Raw genomic sequence first — 18,876 nt, 5'->3', positions numbered from 1 at the left:
ATTTCACACTATGAGATTACATAAAGGCGAACATAAAAGAGGGATAATGGTAGTAATGGGCCTTCATTGTCTATGCAGTAGGCAGGCGATTATCAGAACTCAAGTGGACATTTTTTCTCATCTGAATGTATGGGGATGTGGTGAAGGCTCATGAAGTTTCTAAGTACAAGTATAACGGCAGTAAAGTAGAATACATATGTGGGACATAAAACGGAGGGCCTGAGATTGTGACTTTTGCCAGTTTCACTTTGTTATATTAGTACATTATTAATAATACTTTGCCATTTAAAAACACAGCAAATTTCTTCAAATACATCAAAGCATACCTATGCACCACACAAAACAAGACAGTTTTTTTACACCATAACTTTATTTATTTATTTTTTCTCATTTTTGCTTAAGTATTATGAGAATGTCCTGTATAGCTTTTATTTCTTTGTATGTTCACCTGTGGTCCCAGAGCTCACCAAATAAAAAGTTGTGGTAAGATTGGTATACACCTTAAAGAGAAAACATGAACATACATCACTTTGTAAAGTCAGACTTGATATGGGGTTCTGTAAATAAAAACCCATCTCCAGAGTTTGGGGAAAGTTGTTTTTTTATTGTAGTCCGTCCTCATTGGGGACATTCCCAAGAGACAGAAGATGGCAAATCCGATAGAGACTTACACAAAAAAAAAAAAACCCCACACACCAAGAGTTGTAATCTCAATAAAACAAATTCAGAATATTGTCCAAAAAACTGATTATTTTGCATATTGACAAGCTTGGTTAGTCGCCTTCACTAAAATAAAAATGTTCTTGGTAACGTTATTCATATGTGCGGGGGGGTTCCGTTAACAATATTCCACCTTCGATCATTGCTTTCCGAAGCCGCTGCACCTAGAAAACAAATGCACAAATAATACATAATTGGAATTGCTGCCAAGACAATACATTCTGCATACATAAAAAACACACACACTAGAATAATCATTTACCTAATTATATGCATAGTATTGTTATCAGTTATTATTGTTACACAGGAGGCTGAGAAAATAGTTTCAGCCTAAAGGAGCTAAAAGGGAATTGAAAGTTTTACTGCATGAAACTAATAATCAGACTTTGCGTTTACAAATAATCACTGAATATATGACAAAGGATTCTTGGAGCACCATGGATTTTCTAAAGAGCACAGTGAAAGCTCCCTTCCTCTCTTTAATCAGAAGAGGAAAAAAAAAAAAAAAAGGAAGAAGTAATCTTTACTTGCCAGTATATTCAATTTCTTGGAGTACAGGACACAAGCAGAATATTCATACACCATGGGTTGTAGTAGAGCTGCACAATTCCAGTCAAAATGAGAATCACAATTTTTTTTGCTTAGAATAAAGATCACAATTCTCTCTGCGTAAAATCTTTCACATTATACAAAAAAAAAAAAAAAAAAAAATTTGGGTTAACTTTACTGGTTAGGTTTTTTTTTTATTCATTTAAGTGGAGTTCCACCCCAAAGTGGAACTTCCGCTCATCTTATCCCCTCCGATGCCACAATTGGCACCTTTCGGGGGGAGGAAGGACAGGATACCTGGCACCTAGGAGGGAGAGGGAGAGACCTAGTCCGAGAGGGATCCCTGTGGACAGGATTGTCGACTGAACCAGAGAGGGACGGGTCCACACCTCAGAACATCCGGGACCTCGTGTTACAGAGACACTGAGAACTGAAGGGAAGTTCCGGACTGAGGACACGAAGTCTCATGTGGCGAGGTCTCATGTGGCAAGGTCTCATGTGGCGAGGGGGCACTTGCCTACCAACATAGTTAACTGGGTCGCAGGAGTGAGGGTCCTATAGTTCTACTGATACTTGCTGGCATCTGCAGTGCCGCAAGTGGAGACACATTGTCCTAAGAGCGACACAACGACTTGGGAGAACTAGCGTTCATTTTACCACTACATTACACGCATTCTTTCTTTTCACCCTGTTTATTGGAATACAAATAGATAAGTGCACCAATTGAGCTAACAGAAGATTAACCGACACAAAAAAGGAACTGTCACCAGTTTCTCTGTTCCCAGGATTTGCCACGGCAGGACACACACCAGTTGAGTTCACTAGAGGGAGCCATACAGTTGTGAACTTATGTGTTTGATATAACTGCTTGCATCACTTGTTATTTTACTGTTCGGGTGGGTTGTGTGGGATTTGGTGGAGAGGTGTCCCAGTGCTGATGTCATTGCATTTGGAGATTTCCTCCACCATACACTCACTCAGGTCTGACTCCAGGTTATGTTATTTGGGTCTGATGACAAAGAAATTCTGAACCAGTTACGTCCATTAAATTTTACAGGGAGCTGTGTGTAGTTAATGCAATTTGTGTAACCATTGTTCCATTTTTTCTATGCCCAGTAAATATTTTACCACTGGTAAGCCAGGGTTTGACAAATTTGCTTGGAATCTAGGAGTCAGCTAAAAAAGTTAGAAGCCAGAAAACGCGCCCGTCCCGCCAAGCTCGCGTGCAGAAGCGAACACATATGCGAGTAGCGCCTGCATATGTAAACGGTATTCAAACAACACATGTGAGGTTTCGCCGCAATCGTTAGAGCGAGAGCAATAATTCTAGCCCTAGGCCTCCTCTAACTCAAAACATGCAACCTGTAGAATTTTTTAAAAGTTTGTTGCCATTCCACAAGTGGACGCAATTTTGAAAGCGTGACATGTTGGGTATCAATTAGGGCCGAAACAACTAATCGATTATGAAATGAATCGATTACAATTTTCATAATCGATTAATCGGCCAGTAACATAATGGGGTTAAAAAAACTAAAATTAGCTCTTTATGGTACAAAAAAGCAAATCGCTACTGTAAATATTACTTTCACTGTCCCACAGTAAAAAAAATGAACCCCTTACAGTAGCGATTATTTGCTCTTTTTGGACTTATTTTTGTTTTTTTAACCCCATTATGTTACTAAACATCTCAGGCCTGGGTCACACCTCTGATTTTTGGTGCTTTTTGCAGAAACACACTACAGTTCAGTTACATGTTTTCCTATGGGACACGTTCACATCCATGATTTTTTTTCAGCTGCTGCGTATTTGGAAAGGGCAAAAACGTTTTAACGCAAAACGGCGCCATTTCTTTTTTTTTGGTTTAATATACTTCAATGGAGAAGCTGCAGAAAAGCATGAAATGTGTTTTTGCAGCAATTTGTATTTTGTAACCTGCCCAACAACAAATTGGCCCAAAATTTTTTTTAAATGCAATTTTTTTTTTTAAGGCTATTATCCGATTAATCGAAACAATAATCAGCCAACTAATCGATAATGAAAATAATCGTTAGTTGCAGCCCTAGTATCAATTTACTCAGCGTAACATTATCTTTCACAATAAAAAAAAAGGTGTATTTTTTTCCCAAAAAAGTGCGCTTGTAAGACCGCTGCGCAAATACGGTGTGACAGAAAGTATTGCAATGACCGCCATTTTATTCTCTAGGGTGTTAGAATAATAAAATATATATATAATGTTTGGGGGTTCTAAAGTAGAGGGAAGGAGATGGCAGTGAAAACAGTGAAAAAACACATTAGAACTGCTAGAACGGTTTTACTTGTAATGCCAAACTGCCACCACAAGATGGCGCCAGATCACAGAAGGCCTGCAGAAGGCCACGGCCTCAATGCACACGGAGACACAGGATCCTGTGTCTCCGTGCGCCCCCACCTCCCCCGCCCTGCGCGATCGCGGTGGGCCCGCGCCGGCCAGTAATTGAGGCCGCGGCTTTGAGGCCTAAGCTTCCTTCTGTGAAGGCCGCAAAGCCACGCCTCAATTACAGGCGGGCGCGAGGTCACAATTTCTTGTCGCAATTGTGATCGGGCGCCCAGATTTTTTCGAGCCCTGGGTTAAGCTATATCTGTGTGGGAATCCGTCTATTGCAGCTGAGTGGCAGGTGACCAACATCAAGGTGACAATTAACTACATTTATTATTGTGTGGTGTCATTGAAGTCCCTCATTGGCATTTGGGTTCCACAATCATATTATTGTCCAGTTGTGCCAAGGTGGGTGATCGAGCCAAACTTCAGGGGTTGACAAGCAGAGTGCAGGCCCAAATCTAAACCAGCAGCTCCTTCGGGGGTAGTGCTACATTGGTCTTTAACAAAATTCAGATTCAGCCACTGTTCCCGACACATTCCCTCCCACAATTACTTAATCAGCTGGGAACCGTCACAGGCAATGTGAGTGCCAAATGCACTGATGAGCTTTCAATGTTTAGATATCCTTCATCATCAGTACAAACTAAGCCAGACAGACTGATGAATACATTTATGAACTGCTACTTTTTACATCCAAGATAAATAAGGATGCTTTTAAGCTCAAACAGAACAAATACAGAGACATACAAGTGTACAGTAACATGATAAAACAATAAAGGGCACTCCTGTGTCTATATTGACATGGCAATATGCGCGGCTTGTTTTTTCACCCGCTGAACCGAGTGTCAACCACAGGAGTTTACATGTGAGCAACCATGAGATTAATGAGGTTTATTATTCCATATAAAATACATACACACCATTGTGGCTTAGACTGTGCAATTTAATAAACTTTGCCATAATGATCTATGGTTATTCATTTCAAGGGTTTCCATTTTCTCAGTAAATACAAAAGCTGCACACAGAGTGCAATCAGAAAATTGTTCTTCATTTAAATCAAGTGTTGTTTTCATGAGAAAGAAAAAAAAAACACCAAATAATTATAGCATTCTATATTCAGCAGCCAAGAAAAACAATACACACGGAAAGGAAAGGGCATACAGTGGGTGACCACGATATTGTGTCAATCTCGCTTCCTTTCTCGGCGAGATTGACCACCTACGAGCCCCATCGCGGGAGCCAGTGCCGAGCTGGCTTGCCGCGATGGAGACAAAGCCGTCATAGAAGCGACGGGAGATCCGACTTGGATTCCCACCAATTCTAGGTGCGGCGTTTGGTATGAATCCTGAGGGGGAATTCCCCGCCGGATTTTAAATACAAATCCGGCATGGGTTCCCCCCTCGGGGGGCATACCGGGCCCTTAGGTCTGGTATGGGTTGCAAGACCCACCCCCCCCCCCCCACGCCGAAAAACCGACATAGGGGGTCCCCCCACAATCCATACCAGACCCGTATCCAAAGCACGCCGCCCGGCTGGTCAGGAAAGGAGTGGGGGCGAGCGAGCGCCCCCCCTCCTGAGCCGTACCAGGCAGCATGCCCTCAACATGGGGGGGGGGGGGGAGTCAGGTGCTCTGGGGCAGGGGGGCGCACTGCAGCCCCCCCCTCCCACCCCAGAACACCCTGTCCCCATGTTGATGAGGACAGGGCCCCTTCCCGACAACCCTTGCTGTTGGTTGTCGGGGTATGTGGGCGGGAGGCTTATCGGAATCTGGGAGCCCCCTTTAATAAGGGGGCCCCCAGATACCGACCCCCCACCCTAAGTAAATGAGTATGGGGTACATCGTACCCCTACCTATTCACCTGCAAGCAAAGTGTAAACACAAATAAACAACACAGGTTCTCTTCCGCCACCGGGGGGGGTCGCTTTTATAAAAGCGCCCCGCCCCGGCGGGCTTCCTCCGACGTCTTCCGCGGGGGGGTGGGGGGAGTGGTTGCCGCTCTTCTTCGCCGCCGTCTGGTTCTCTTCCGCCGCCGGGGGGTCACTTTTATAAAAGCACCCACCCCCCTGCGGGCTTCCTCCGACGTTTTCGGCGGGGGGTGGTGTGCTTCTGTCGGCTTCTGTCTTCGTTCCTTTAGGTGTTGACACGTCGCTTCCTCCCGCTGCAATGCCGGGTGCGGCGGCTGGCACCGACTTATATAGGCCACCTACGACGTCACAGTCCCATCATGCTCCGGTACCTACCCACGTGGGTAGGTATCACGTGGGTAGGTACCGGAGCATGATGGGACTGTGACGTCGTAGGTGGCCTATATAAGTCGGTGCGAGCCGCCGCACCCGGCATTGCAGCGGGAGGAAGCGACGTGTCAACACCTAAAGGCGACAGAAGAAGCAAGAAGACAGAAGAAGAAGAAGCAAGAAGAAGAAGCAAGAAGACAGAAGCCGACAGAAGCACACCACCCCCCGCCGAAAACGTCGGAGGAAGCCCGCCGGGGGTGGGCGCTTTTATAAAAGTGACGCCCCCCGGCGGCGGAAGAGAACCAGACGGCGGCGAAGAAGAGCGGCACCCACCCCCCGCGCGGAAGACGTCGGAGGAAGCCCGCCGGGGCGGGGCACTTTTATAAAAGCGACCCCCCCGGCGGCGGAAGAGAACCAGATGGCGGGAAGAAGAGCGGCCCCCACCCAAAGAAGCAAGCCCCCCCTCGTGAAAGACCTAAAGAAGAGAGGGGGGCCCCGGAGCAGACTAATAAAATATTTTAATACCCTGTGTTGTTTATTTGTGTTTACACTTTGCTTGCAGGTGAATGGGTAGGGGTACGATGTACCCCATACTCATTCACTTAGGGTGGGGGGCCGGTATCTGGGGGCTCCCAGATTCCGATAAGCCTCCCGCTCACATACTCCGACAACCAATGGGCAGGGTTGTCGGGAAGGGGCCCTGTCCTCATCAACATGGGGACAGGGTGTTCTGGGGTGGGGGGGCTGCAGTGCGCCCCCCTGCCCCAGAGCACCTGACCCCCCCATGTTGAGGGCATGCTGCCTGGTACGGCTCAGAAGGGGGGGGGGGCGCTCGCCCCCACTCCTTTCCTGACCGTCCGGGCGGCGTGCTTTGGATACGGGTCTGGTATGGATTGTGGGGGGACCCCCTACGTTGGTTCTTCGGCGTAGGGGGGGGTCTCCTTGCAACCCATACCAGACCTAAGGGCCCGGTATGCCCCCGAGGGGGGGAACCCATGCCGGATTTTTATTTAAAATCCGGCGGGGAGTTCCCCCTCAGGATTCATAACAAACGCCGCCCACGTGTAGAATTGGCGGGAATCCAAGTCGGATCCCTGTCGCTTCTATGACGCGCTCGTTGGAATGTGCTTTTACTATTCCAGCGAGTGTGAGATGTCGGCACCCTGTCGCCGAGAATCAGCGCGATGCTGTCATGCTAAAAACACATTCTCGGCGGCAGGTACTGTAAACCCTTTATACCATGAAAGCGGTACACCCTGTGCTCCAAGGATCATGGCAGAGAGATCCACAATACAGAGCCGTGGAAGATCAATAGGTTCACAGATCTCTGCTTTCCTAGGCTTGAGACTTCACGTGTGTGCAAACCCCAACAATTAACTTCTCTCCTATTTGCTCCATTTGATCTGCTAACTATAACACGGAAGGTTTTTTCATTGCATTTGTTCGAAAAGGCCCCTTTCACACTGGGGCGGGAGCGGCGTCGGCGGTAAAGCGCCGCCATTTTTTGCGGTGCCGTTCGGCCGCTGGCGGTTTTTGAGAGGCGCATTGCCGGTGGTATAGCCGCGGTGTCTCAATGATTTCAATGGGCAGGAGCGGTATACACACCGCTCCGTCACCGCTCCAAAGATGTGGCTATCAGGACGTTTTTACCTCCCTGCTAGCGCACCGCTCCAGTGTCACAATGGAGAGACAGCAGCAGCTGTTTCAGGTCGCTTTGCAGGCGCTATATTTAGCGCAATAGCGCCTGCAAAACGACCCAGTGTGAAAGGGGTCTTTGTGCAAAATAAATAAATGCCTGTCGATTTTGCAAGAAATCTTGTGAGCCGATAACTTCCTGTGCTCTGTATATACACAAGGAGGGGTTACGGAGATGATCTTTGTAATGCATCAGAATCAAGTAGGCAGGGCTGACACCACATACTTTAGAATGCAGAGCCAAAAATACACTGTCGGTGATCCAGAAATGTGCTCTCGCCTTCCCCTTTGACATACCAGCACAGTTATTAAACTGGAACTTAACCACTTCCATACTGGGCCTATTCTGGTACATCATTTTTTTGAAAATTACTCAGAACTGCCAAACATTATATATGCTTTTTTAGTAGAGTATATCTAGGGAATAAAAGAGCAATCTTTGCAACGCTTTACGTCACATGGTATTTGCACAGGAATTTTTTGGAAACAAAATTAATACAAATTAAAAAGGAATAATAAAAAAAAAAAAAAAGAAACAGTAAAGTTAGCCCAATTTTTTTGTATAATGTGAAAAAATGTTACGCCAAGTAAATGGATACCTAGCATGTCATGCTTTAAAATTGCGCACACTCATGGAAAGGTGCAAAACTTTGGTACTTAAAAATCTCTATAGGAGACGCTTTAATTTTTTTTACAGGTTGACGGTTTAGAGGAGGTCTTGGGCTAGAATTTTACGAACGTTTTTTTATCACTTTTATTCCTATTACAAGGAATGTAAACATCCCTTGTAATAGGAATAGTGTGCGACAGGTCCTCCAGGCTGGAAAGGCCAAGATAAAAAAATAAAATTAAAAAAAATATGAACTGTCTCTGCCTTTCCAACCGAGTCCCCAGCATTGTTTACATCCGCCGGCCCGGACGTGATGTCATAAATTCACGCCCAGGCCTCTCAGGATCATAGAGATGACTGGGGACCATCTGGTTACCAGAAATCTCCATGATCAACTTCCGGTGGCGATCATTTCTCCAGGTCGCAGATCGCACAGGAGAGCCGGTAGAAGCACTGGAGGGCGGCAGGTGGGGAGTAAGAACGCCTGCAAGAACTGCCGCTATACGGTGCACAGAATCGCCGGACAAAGAAATATGATATCTGAATGATGCCTGTAGCTGCATATATGTATTCTGCTACATATTTTTTGTAAACAAAAATCCCAATAAGCGAATATTGATTGGTTTGTGCAAAAGTTGTAGTGTCTATAAAATAGGGGATAGATTTAGGGACTTTTTTTATTGTTTTTACTAGTAATGGTGGCGATCTGCGGTTTTTAGCAGGACTGCGACATTGCGGCAGACAAATTGACACTGAGAGACACTTTTTGGGACCAGTGACACCAACAGTGATCAGTGCTATAAAAATTCACTGATTACTGTATAAATGTCACTGGGGGGAAAGGGGCTAACACCAGGTGCGATCAAATGGTTAAATGTTCCCTTGTGGAGGTGCTTACCAACTGTGTGTGTGGGGGGGGGGGGGGGGCAGTGTCACACTGAAGGAAAAGAGATCCGTGATTCAGCTTAGTTTTCTTTCGCTTCCTGACAGATCCGCGCGTTTGCCTTGTTTACACAGGCTGATGGCTGTTCCCTCTCCCCTATGAACGATCAGTGGGTCCCAACAATTGGCTCCCACTGTGCCCAGCCACAGCGGGAGCTGCGTGCACACCCCACGTAAACCGCCAGTAGACAGTTACTCTAAGAGAGCTGAAGAGGGCCGTAGAAGGTCCTCAACCCATCAGCAGGACCGGTATCTGCTCCTTTGTGCAAGGAAGAACAGGATGAGCACTGCCAGAGCCTTACAAAATGACCAAACAATCAGAAACAGACTTCCTCATGCAGCCAGTTCCTGGAGGATGAAGAAATTGACACCATTGAATGGCCCCCACGCTCTCCTGACCTAAATTCAATAGAACACCTCTGGGACATTATGCTTCAGTCCATCTCCGCCAGGTTGTACCTCAGTCTGTTCAGGAGCTCAGTGATACCCTGTTCCAGATTTGGGAGAAAATATCCCAGGTCACCATCCATCGCTTTTATTAGGAGCATGCCCCGACGTTGTCAGGCATACATACAAGTATGTGGGGGCCATACAAACTACTGAGAACCATTCTGAGTGGCTGCAATTAAATTTCAGCAAAATGAACCAGCCTGCTGCATCATTTTTTCACTTTGATTTTCTGGTGTCTTTGAATTCAGCCCTCTGTAGGTTGATAATTTTCATCAAACGATGTGGCATAATTTCATTTCTAACACATTACCCAGTCCATATCAGTATACCCAGTATAATATTTTTCCCCATTGAGATCTGATGTGTTTTCAAAGTGTTACTTTTAATTTTTTTGAGCAGTGTACATAAAAAAAAATTAAAAATGAGGGGAAAAGATTTTGAATCATTAGTATAGGTGTACCCAAAACAAATATCCAGCCCTCTACAAGCTTATTACAATTGTAAGGCCCCTTTCACACTGAGGCGTATTTCAGGTGTTTTAGCGCTAAAAATAGCGCATAAATAACGCCTGAAATAATCCTGCCCCAGCATTCTCAATGTGAAAGCCTGAGGGCTCACACACTGAGGCGATGCACTGGCGGGAAGAAGAAAAATCTCCTGCAAGCAGCATCTTTGGAGCGATATAGGAGCGGGGTGTTTACCGCTCCTCCCCATTGAAATCAATAGGAAACCACGGTAATACCGCATTGCCGGCGATATTAATCCTTTTTAAAACTGCACCACTAGCAGTCGAATATCGCGCTAAATACGATGATATATCGGCACTAGAAAACGCGCCGTTATACCGCCACCGCACATCCCCTGCCCAGTGTGAAAGGGGCCTTAGTGAAAATAACCAACGGCTCTGTCAAAAAAATGGACCATGTACAATAATTCATATATTCATTCTATACAAAGGAGGGAGGATAAGAGGGTCAATGAGCTCTACACATTTCACAGTTTGAGCCGCTTCATCAGAAGCATTACATATCAGAATCTACATAAAAATCCAAGATGCATGTGGCTATCCAGGCCTAACCAGCAGTCCAAGACCCCATTCACATTATGACATTATCTTGCAGGAGGATTTTTTTGCTAGCGCTTTAACATTCTGGTTATTAGGTTATTATTATGGTCACTTTCACACTGGCAGCGCCCGGGAGTTGGCGGTAAAGCGCCGCTATTTTTGCTGCACTTTTCGGCCACTAGCGGGACGCTTTTAACCCCACTAATGGCCGAAAAAGGGTTAAAACCGCTGGTGTATACACTGCTCCTACAGCGCCTCAAAGATGCTGCTTGCAGGACTTTTTGGAGCGTCCTGCCAGCGCACCGCTCCAGTGTAAAAACCCTGATGCCTCCTACACGCGGCCGGTTTTCCCGACGGAAAAAAAACGGCCGTGTATATGCTCCATAGCAGTTTTCCCGACGAGAAAACTGCCCGAGGGGAAAAAAAACGTGCATGCTCAGAATCAAGTATGAGACAGGAGCGCTCGTTCTGGTAAAACTAGCGTTCGTAATGGAGATCGCACATTTGTCACCCTGTAACGGGCTGAAAAGCACGAGGCTGAAAACCGTGAATCGTCTCTTAAACTTTTACTAACACGAAGATCAGCAAAAGCAGTCCAAAGGGTGGCGCCATTTAAATGGAACTTCCCCTTTATAGTGCCGTCGTACGTGTTGTACGTCACCGCGCTTTGGACGGGCGGGATTTGGCATGAACGGCAGGCTTGAGAGGAATTACATCAGGAAAAACATGTGTACGAGGCATCAGGCTTTCACATTGGAGTAAAAGGAGAGGCGCTATTTTTAGGGCTATAGCGCCTGTAAAGCACCTCATTGTGGAAGGGGGCTTACTAATCTTTATTGAGGCAGACATGGCTGGTGATCAATCAACTTGGTATGTTTGTGTGCCAAGTGGTACCTGCCCCACCGTGTACATTCAGCCTGTCCATACACGGTTTGAATCCTGGCCACTTCCTGCTGAACTACCCGAGATTCTAAGCCTGCTGGAAGACCAGTTGGCATAAAAATACAACATTTGCACAACAATGTCTTGTGGCAGAGTTCACTAATGAAGATATCCATTTATGAAACCAGCTTTACAATTTGTTTACTCTTACACACAGGATTGGGTGAGCATTTATCTTACCGATTCAGATCGAAAGACCCAAGGAACGTCCCGATAGAGCATAAAGTGTATTCCCGCTTCCAGACAGCGCTGAGCCAAAACTCTGCCTACATTTTCACAAGCCATTGAGTCTACGGTGCTATAGAGATGTTTTTTCACACACCATTCTCTGGTAGAGGCAGAGAGCACAATTCTGCCATCTGCATGCTCCACCAATGCGTTAACATGGTGTCCAGTGCGTTCCAAACGTAACCTGAAAAACACAAAAAGGAAGAAATGTAAGATGAAGTTATTGCAAATCAAATCGTAATCAGCTAATAGCCATCTACTGTTGCTATTTATTTTAAATCAGAAAGTAAAGTTTATGAACCACTAGTTGTCCACGCTAGAGCCAAATGACGGCTACAGCGCTGATCTGAATTTCCGGGAGGCCATCAATAGACGTCCTCCCCTTTGCACGTGTCCCCTGCAGGGGGCGTGCAGTGATCACCGAGTCACAGACTCGGGTGATCACAGATCCGAGTAAGGGGCCGGTCCCGGCCCCTTGCTACGTGATCAGCTGTCAGCATTATTTAAGCATTTCTCTACAATTTCCAAACTCTTTATATACTGCTGGAGTAAAAATCAAATATGTTATTATTTATGGTATTGAGGTATGAACATGCTCTACAGACCAGTGTTAATTTTGACATCAAATTTCAGTTTAATTTTAGTCTTAGTCTTTTGACTAAAATGCCATTTTAGTCTTATGCCGTGTACACACAATCATTTTTCGGCATGAAAAAAATAAGTTTTTAAAAACGTAATTTGAAATGATTATGTGTGGACTTCACATTGTTTTTCGGCTTCTGTAAAACGACAAAAAAAAATTTGAACATGCTGCATTTTTTCACATTGTTTTTTAAAATGTAGTTTTTCGTGTTGTTAAAAATGATCGTGTGTGGGCAAAAACAACGTTTTAAACCCGCACATGCCCAGAAGCAAGTTATAAGATGGGAGCGCTCGTTCTGGTAAAACTACCGTTCATAATGGAGTAAGCACATTCATCACGCTGTAACAGACAGAAAAGTCACCGCGCTTTTTTCATCATTTTTCAAAAACGATGGTGTGTGGGCAACGTCGTTTTTAATGACGAAGTTGGAAAAACGTCGTTTTTTGGACATGCCGAAAAATGATCGTTTGTACGCGGCATTAGTCCTAGTCATCTCAATTGTTTTAGTCCTATTTTAGTTGACTAAAATGGTATTAAAGTTAGTAGACTAAAATGATTTAGTCGGTTTTAGTCAACTAAATTAACACTGCTGGACATACAGTGAATCGATCATTGGATTGAGTATGGGCTCTAGCACAGGGTGCCAATCACACCAGTTTTTAAATGTTATTTTTTTTTCACTGCACTGATCTAAATGCAGCTATGTAATGCTGCATGGAGGACCTCAATTACGAGGAACGACTACAAGCACCAAATTAATTCTCCCTGGAGAAGAGACGTTTGAGAGGAGATATGATAGCAATATACAAATATCTCACCGGTGATCCCAGTGTAGGTAGGAAACGATTCAGTCTCAGGGAGTCCAAGAGGACAGGGGGCCAGACAATGAGACAAGAGAAGAAGCGATTTAAGCTTAAGCTGTGCAGGGGGTTTTCACTGTCAGGGCAATATGGATGTGGAACTCTCTTCCACAATCAGTGGTGTCAGCATGGAGTATTAATGGTTTTAAAAGACTCTTGGATGAGCATCTTAGTGAAGGCAATATACAGGGATATGGGAAATGATTATCAACAGACACACCCACACAGGTTGAACTGGATGAACTAGTGTCTTTATTCAACCTTACCTACTATGTAACTATATGTAACAGTTCATTGTTTACACGGGAGCATAAGTAAATTATCACCAGATTGATAAAATAAAAAAAAAAAAACACGCACACACACCTCCCCTTGTATGTCAGTTTTTAAATGAACCGAATAAGCTTGCTTACATAGACTGTTCCTTTTTGTATCTAGCCAAGAACTTATGCATACTTATCCACATATAAAACCAGAAGTACTAAAATGTTCCCTTGTATAATAAATTATTATGCCCCATTAAAACAACTAACCGTGCTGACGGCACTCTCCCAATGCATACGAGCGATCGGGAGCTTTTCGTTCATGTAACCGCTGTGACAGCCAATCACAGTGGTTACATGATCCGAATTAGTGGTGCATCGAAACATATCGGCCAAAAACTGTGTTTTCAGCATCGGGCCAAAAGAGAAAATGTGCCGATAATGGAGCAGAAAAGGGGGCAGGTGCCACCCATTGTCATACTGGCGGCTCAGAGTCCTCCCCTCCCTCTCACAGCCACGATCTCCGTGTGTCACGGAGCTGAATTGCCCCAGGCCACAGTAACAATGTCCCGTCTCCTGTGATAGATGGCACACTGATCTTATGCCGGGACATTGAATCAGTGCGGCGCTATCACAGGAGGCAGGAAATTGTTATTGCGGCCCGGGCAATTCAAATCCAGCTCCTTGACACAGCGGGAGATTGCCGCTCTGATCTAGGCACTGTGAGGCTGCATTGATCTCTTGCATCACGTCTGCAGTCTCTGACCATCTCCGGCATCATGTCTGCTAGAGGTGCACCAAATCGAAATCTTGCTAATACTATTAGCAGTGCGTTTAAGTAAGAGATTGCAGACATGATACAAGAGATGATCGGAAACGGGAAACTGCATTTTTCTTGAGCCTTTCTTGCACCAAGGCCCCTTTCACATTGAGGCGTTTTTCATGCGGTACAGCGCTAAAAATAGCGCTGCTATACCGCATGAAAAAATCATGCCCTGTAGTGTTCAATGTGAAAGCCTGAAGGCTTTCACACTGAAGCGGTGCACTAGCAGGAGGGCTCCAAAAGTCCTGCTAGCCGCATCTTTACTGCGGTATAGGAGCGGTGTGTTCACCGCTCCTTTACCGCGCCTTCCCATTGAAATCAATGGGAAACCGCGGTAATAGCGCCCGCAACGCGGGCAGTATTAACCCTTTTTTCGGCCGCTAGCGGGGGTTAAAACCTCACCGCTAGCGCCCGAATATCGCGGTAAATACGACGGTATAGTAGCGCTATAAATAGCGTGGCTATACCGTCACCGCGGCTCCACGCCTCAATGTGAAAGAGGTCTTAAGGTGCCAATAATGGCCAACAATAAATTCATATTAATTTAAATTAATGATATTAATTAAAAAGTTTAATATATTACAATTCGTTTTAAAAAAAAATATTTATATTTTTATACATGTAATTTTCGGTTTTCAGCCACATGCATCCTGCATTTTCGGTTTTGGTTCCGAAATTTCCAATCAGTGCACCCCTAACCCGAATGCTTGCCTCCACCTCTTGGCTTATTATTATTATTAAAGGAAGACCATTTGGTTGCGCCAGATGTTGTTACCTATGCCAGTATGCCCTGGTCGGCCACACTGTGCCCCAGCCACGATCCTTAACCGCAAGAGATAGACGTTCCAAGTTACGAGGATTCCGATTGGTGAATTCAGGGTTTACAATTTCATTTTCATGCGTGTCCACCTCAACTGCTGGAGAGACATGAACACTGGCAGTACTGCTGGCTGGACGGATAGCTAAAACGAAAAGAAAAAAAAAAAAGAATTAGATCCTCAGTGAGATTTCAAAGCTGAGCAATCAGTGTACAAATTTTACAGTAACATGCAAAAAATAAAATATATATATTTTTTTTTCAGAAAAAAAATGTAATTATATTTAACCACTTCCAGCCCGGCCTATGGCCGATTTACGTCCGGGAAGTGGTTTTGAAATCCTGACTGGACGTTCCTGGACGTCCTGCAGGATTTCATGCCGCGTGCGCCCGTGGCGATCCGGGGTGTCAGTCTGACACCCTGCATCTCCGATCTCGGTAAAGAGCCTCCTTTACCACGTGATCAGCCGTGTCCAATCACGGCTGATCACGATGTAAACAGGAAGAGCCGTTGATGGCTGACAGACGCGAGTATAGGAGAGCCGATCGGCGGCTCTCCTGACAGGGAGGGGGGGGTTCGCGCGGATTGTTTATCAGCGCAGCCCCCCCTCGGATCGCCACACTGGACCACCAGGGTGGACAAAAAAAAAAGGTCTGAAAAAAAAGCATTAAAAAAAAAAAAAAAAAAAGGATGCCAATCAGTGCCCACAAATGGGCACTGACTGGCAACCTGGGAAAATCAGTGCTGCCCCACAGTGTCCATCAGTGCCACCCCAGTGTCCATCAGTGCCACCCCACAGTGTCCATCAGTGCCACCCCACAGTGCCCATCCATGCCCAGTGGCCACCTATCAGTGCCACCCATAAGTATCCATCAATGCCACCCATAAGTGCCGCCCATGAGTGCCCAGTGCCGCCCATGAGTGCCCATCAGTGCCGCCTATGTGTGTCCATCAGTGCCGCCTATGTGTGCCCATCAGTGCCGCATACCAGCGCCACCAATCAGTGCCACCTCATCTGTGCCCGTCAGTACTACCTCATCGATGTCCATCAGTGCCCGTAATTGAAAGAGAAAAACGTCTTTTACAAAAAAATTAACAGAAAAAAATAAAAACGTATTTTTTTTTCAAAATTTTCAGTCTTTTTTTAGTTGTTGCGCCAAGAAAAAAAAAAAAAAAAAAAAAAAAAAAAAAAAAAATCGCAGAGGTGATCAAATACCACTAAAAGAAAGCTCTATTTGTGGGGAAAAAAGGACGCCAATTTTGTTTGGGTACAGTGTAGCATGACCGCGCAATTGCCATTCAAAGTGCGACAGTGCTGAAAGCTGAAAATTGGCTTGGGCGGGAAGGTGCGTAAGTGCCTGGTATGGAAGTGGTTAAGGAATCGTTGATTGAGGAAACATCACAGACTGAAGACATATAACAAATTATGCGTGCGCCCCCGTTTGTAAGTGCGCAGTTTATTTACCTTTAGTGAATCAATCCCTAATGCCGTGTACCCACGATCAGAAATTCCGGCAAGAAAACAAAGCAAAGAATTTTTCCCCCCGACGGAATGTTGGCTCAAACTTGTGTTACATACACAAAATTCAGACAAATTCCTTTTGTTTACATTCATTAGCTTTCGGCTGGGGAAATCTCAGGCTGACGACTAACTAAGGCCAGGGATAGAGCATTGTGTGGGAAGCTATCCAAGACATGCCAGCTTCCCAGGATAGGCATGCCCCGCTCCGAGTACTGGCACTCCTCTGTATGTCAGATCAGAGCTGTCCTTAATATGTAACATTACTGACATGTGTGGCAAATTCAGGTTGTTCTTCCTACCGCCCATAGGATGTCCTCGGGTTTCAGTGGTTATACCAGAATGGTGCCCGCACCTACAGGCATCATCCCGGTATGGATATTTTTTTTTTGATTGGGATCTCACGGAAATATAGGGGACTTTTGGCACTGCAAAAATTGTATTTATTAATTTTGAAACATTTTGACTAATAATATATACACAGCTTTATTGGTAGTATTAACCTGCTGGCGCGGAGCGCACGCAAATATGTGGTCTCTCGGCTGCCGTGCCTTGGAGCCGAGCAATCGCATATCTGTGTGCAATAGCGCCAACGGAGCTGTGCCGAGAGCGCACAGCTGACACAGTGACCGGCAGCTCATGAAAAGCTCCTGATCGCAAGCAGAGTTTTTTAATCATTTGACCGCCAATCACGGTGGACACATGGCCAAAAGCCCCTCCATTCCAAACCCCTGGCCAATGGGAGCCAGCGCCAAGGGGGTTAAGGACGTTTAATAGAAGAATGATACGCTATTTCCCAATATACTAGATTTATTTATATCCACTCACTTTATTGATAAAATGACAGTGAAATTCAAGACGTAGCTGGGTGTCGTAAGATGTCTGCTGCCTTCTTCTGATTGCAGGTGTTCTGTCAGATTAGCAAACCTGGAAGCGCTGGAACGCATGCGCAGCTGACGGATTGTCATTTCCGTTACCTAATCTGACAGGTCGCCGATGACAGAACTTTGATGCATTTTAAATGCATTGCAAAAAACAAGTACGGAGCACGCAGGTTTGCCTCACCGTACTGCAATGTGCACCGACCCCAACAAACATCTCCGCTATATAAAGTATAACTTTACAGGCGCAGAGCGCACAGTCATCCATTCCACCACTCAACACAATGAATGTGAAAACTGTAAGGACTCATCTCAGAAAATACCAGTCACCTGGCTGTCTCTGGCAGTGACCCAGGACAGGTATGTAGCTCAGGGAAGTCACACGTCTTCATACCTGTTCTGGGACAGGGACTTGGTAAAGTGAAGCCAGAGGATCAGCATGACATCCAGGAAAGTAGCATTTCCTGACACAGAGGACAGCAGTGGAAGGCTCCATAGTCCTCTGATGACACACAGCCCCTTACCCTGGATGAGCAATCTGCCTCGTAGAAGAACGGACATTGCTGTGGGGATCGCCTCCCGATCGTTACCCGGACATGCAGCTGCGCTAATAGACGTTCTCCGGTTAGATGTGTAATACACCGGACACTGGGACAGTTCAGGGCGCTGACATGCTTCACACAGAGCACTTCCGGTAACCTTACAATGTCCGTTCAGCGAGCGGCCATCTTTGTTGAGGGCGCCTGCCGGCTTCCGTACATGCGCGTTTTATGAAATGCGCTGCACGCTGTTATTAGCTATCTGAGCAGTGAGCTTAGCTAAACAAAACAATGTGCTGTGCTGATACATAGGAGCTTGCAGAACAGTACAAGTGCGGCTGTAATAATAATAATACACATAGAATAAATGTAATGACACCCGCAGTGGTTAGCAGAAGGCAGTGTGAACTGCCTGTGGGAGAGGAGCAATGCAGGAACCGGCGCTGTAATCGTGCTGGTTCCTGACATGGTGGTCCCTGGCAAGCGGCACTGCCTGGTGGTCCCTGATATGGTGGTCCCTGAAAAGCGACAAAGGTGGACCCTGACAAGCAGCGCTGGTGGTCCCTGACATTCGGCACTGGTGGACACTGATAAACTACACTGGTTTGCATTCATATTACATCCATTAAATGTATTCATTTATTAAATTATTATTATATTAAAATGCATTTATATTAAAATGCTTTGTAGTTCCCCAGTGCTAAACCTTTCATGCCCATTCTAAATTGCTGCAT

The 18,876-nt window shown here is 45.5% G+C and overlaps 1 protein-coding gene across 1 annotated transcript; it reads right to left on the bottom strand.

Annotated features, from left to right (window-relative positions):
- Positions 1–351: 351 nt before the first annotated feature.
- Positions 352–18,337, bottom strand: MRPL18 (mitochondrial ribosomal protein L18). The gene is made up of 4 exons (XM_040342856.1): positions 18,128–18,337; positions 15,161–15,347; positions 11,749–11,980; positions 352–884 (listed from the first exon to the last, which is right to left on the bottom strand). Exons 1-4 carry the CDS (start codon positions 18,162–18,164, stop codon positions 813–815), a joined length of 528 nt encoding a protein of 175 aa, XP_040198790.1. The 5' UTR covers positions 18,165–18,337; the 3' UTR covers positions 352–812.
- Positions 18,338–18,876: the final 539 nt, after the last annotated feature.

The sequence above is a fragment of the Rana temporaria genome, chromosome 3, assembly GCF_905171775.1.
Source record: "Rana temporaria chromosome 3, aRanTem1.1, whole genome shotgun sequence".
Taxonomy (NCBI): domain Eukaryota; kingdom Metazoa; phylum Chordata; class Amphibia; order Anura; family Ranidae; genus Rana; species Rana temporaria.
The sequence above is the reverse complement of the archived record's forward strand: the minus strand, read 5'-3'. Positions and strand labels throughout refer to the sequence as shown.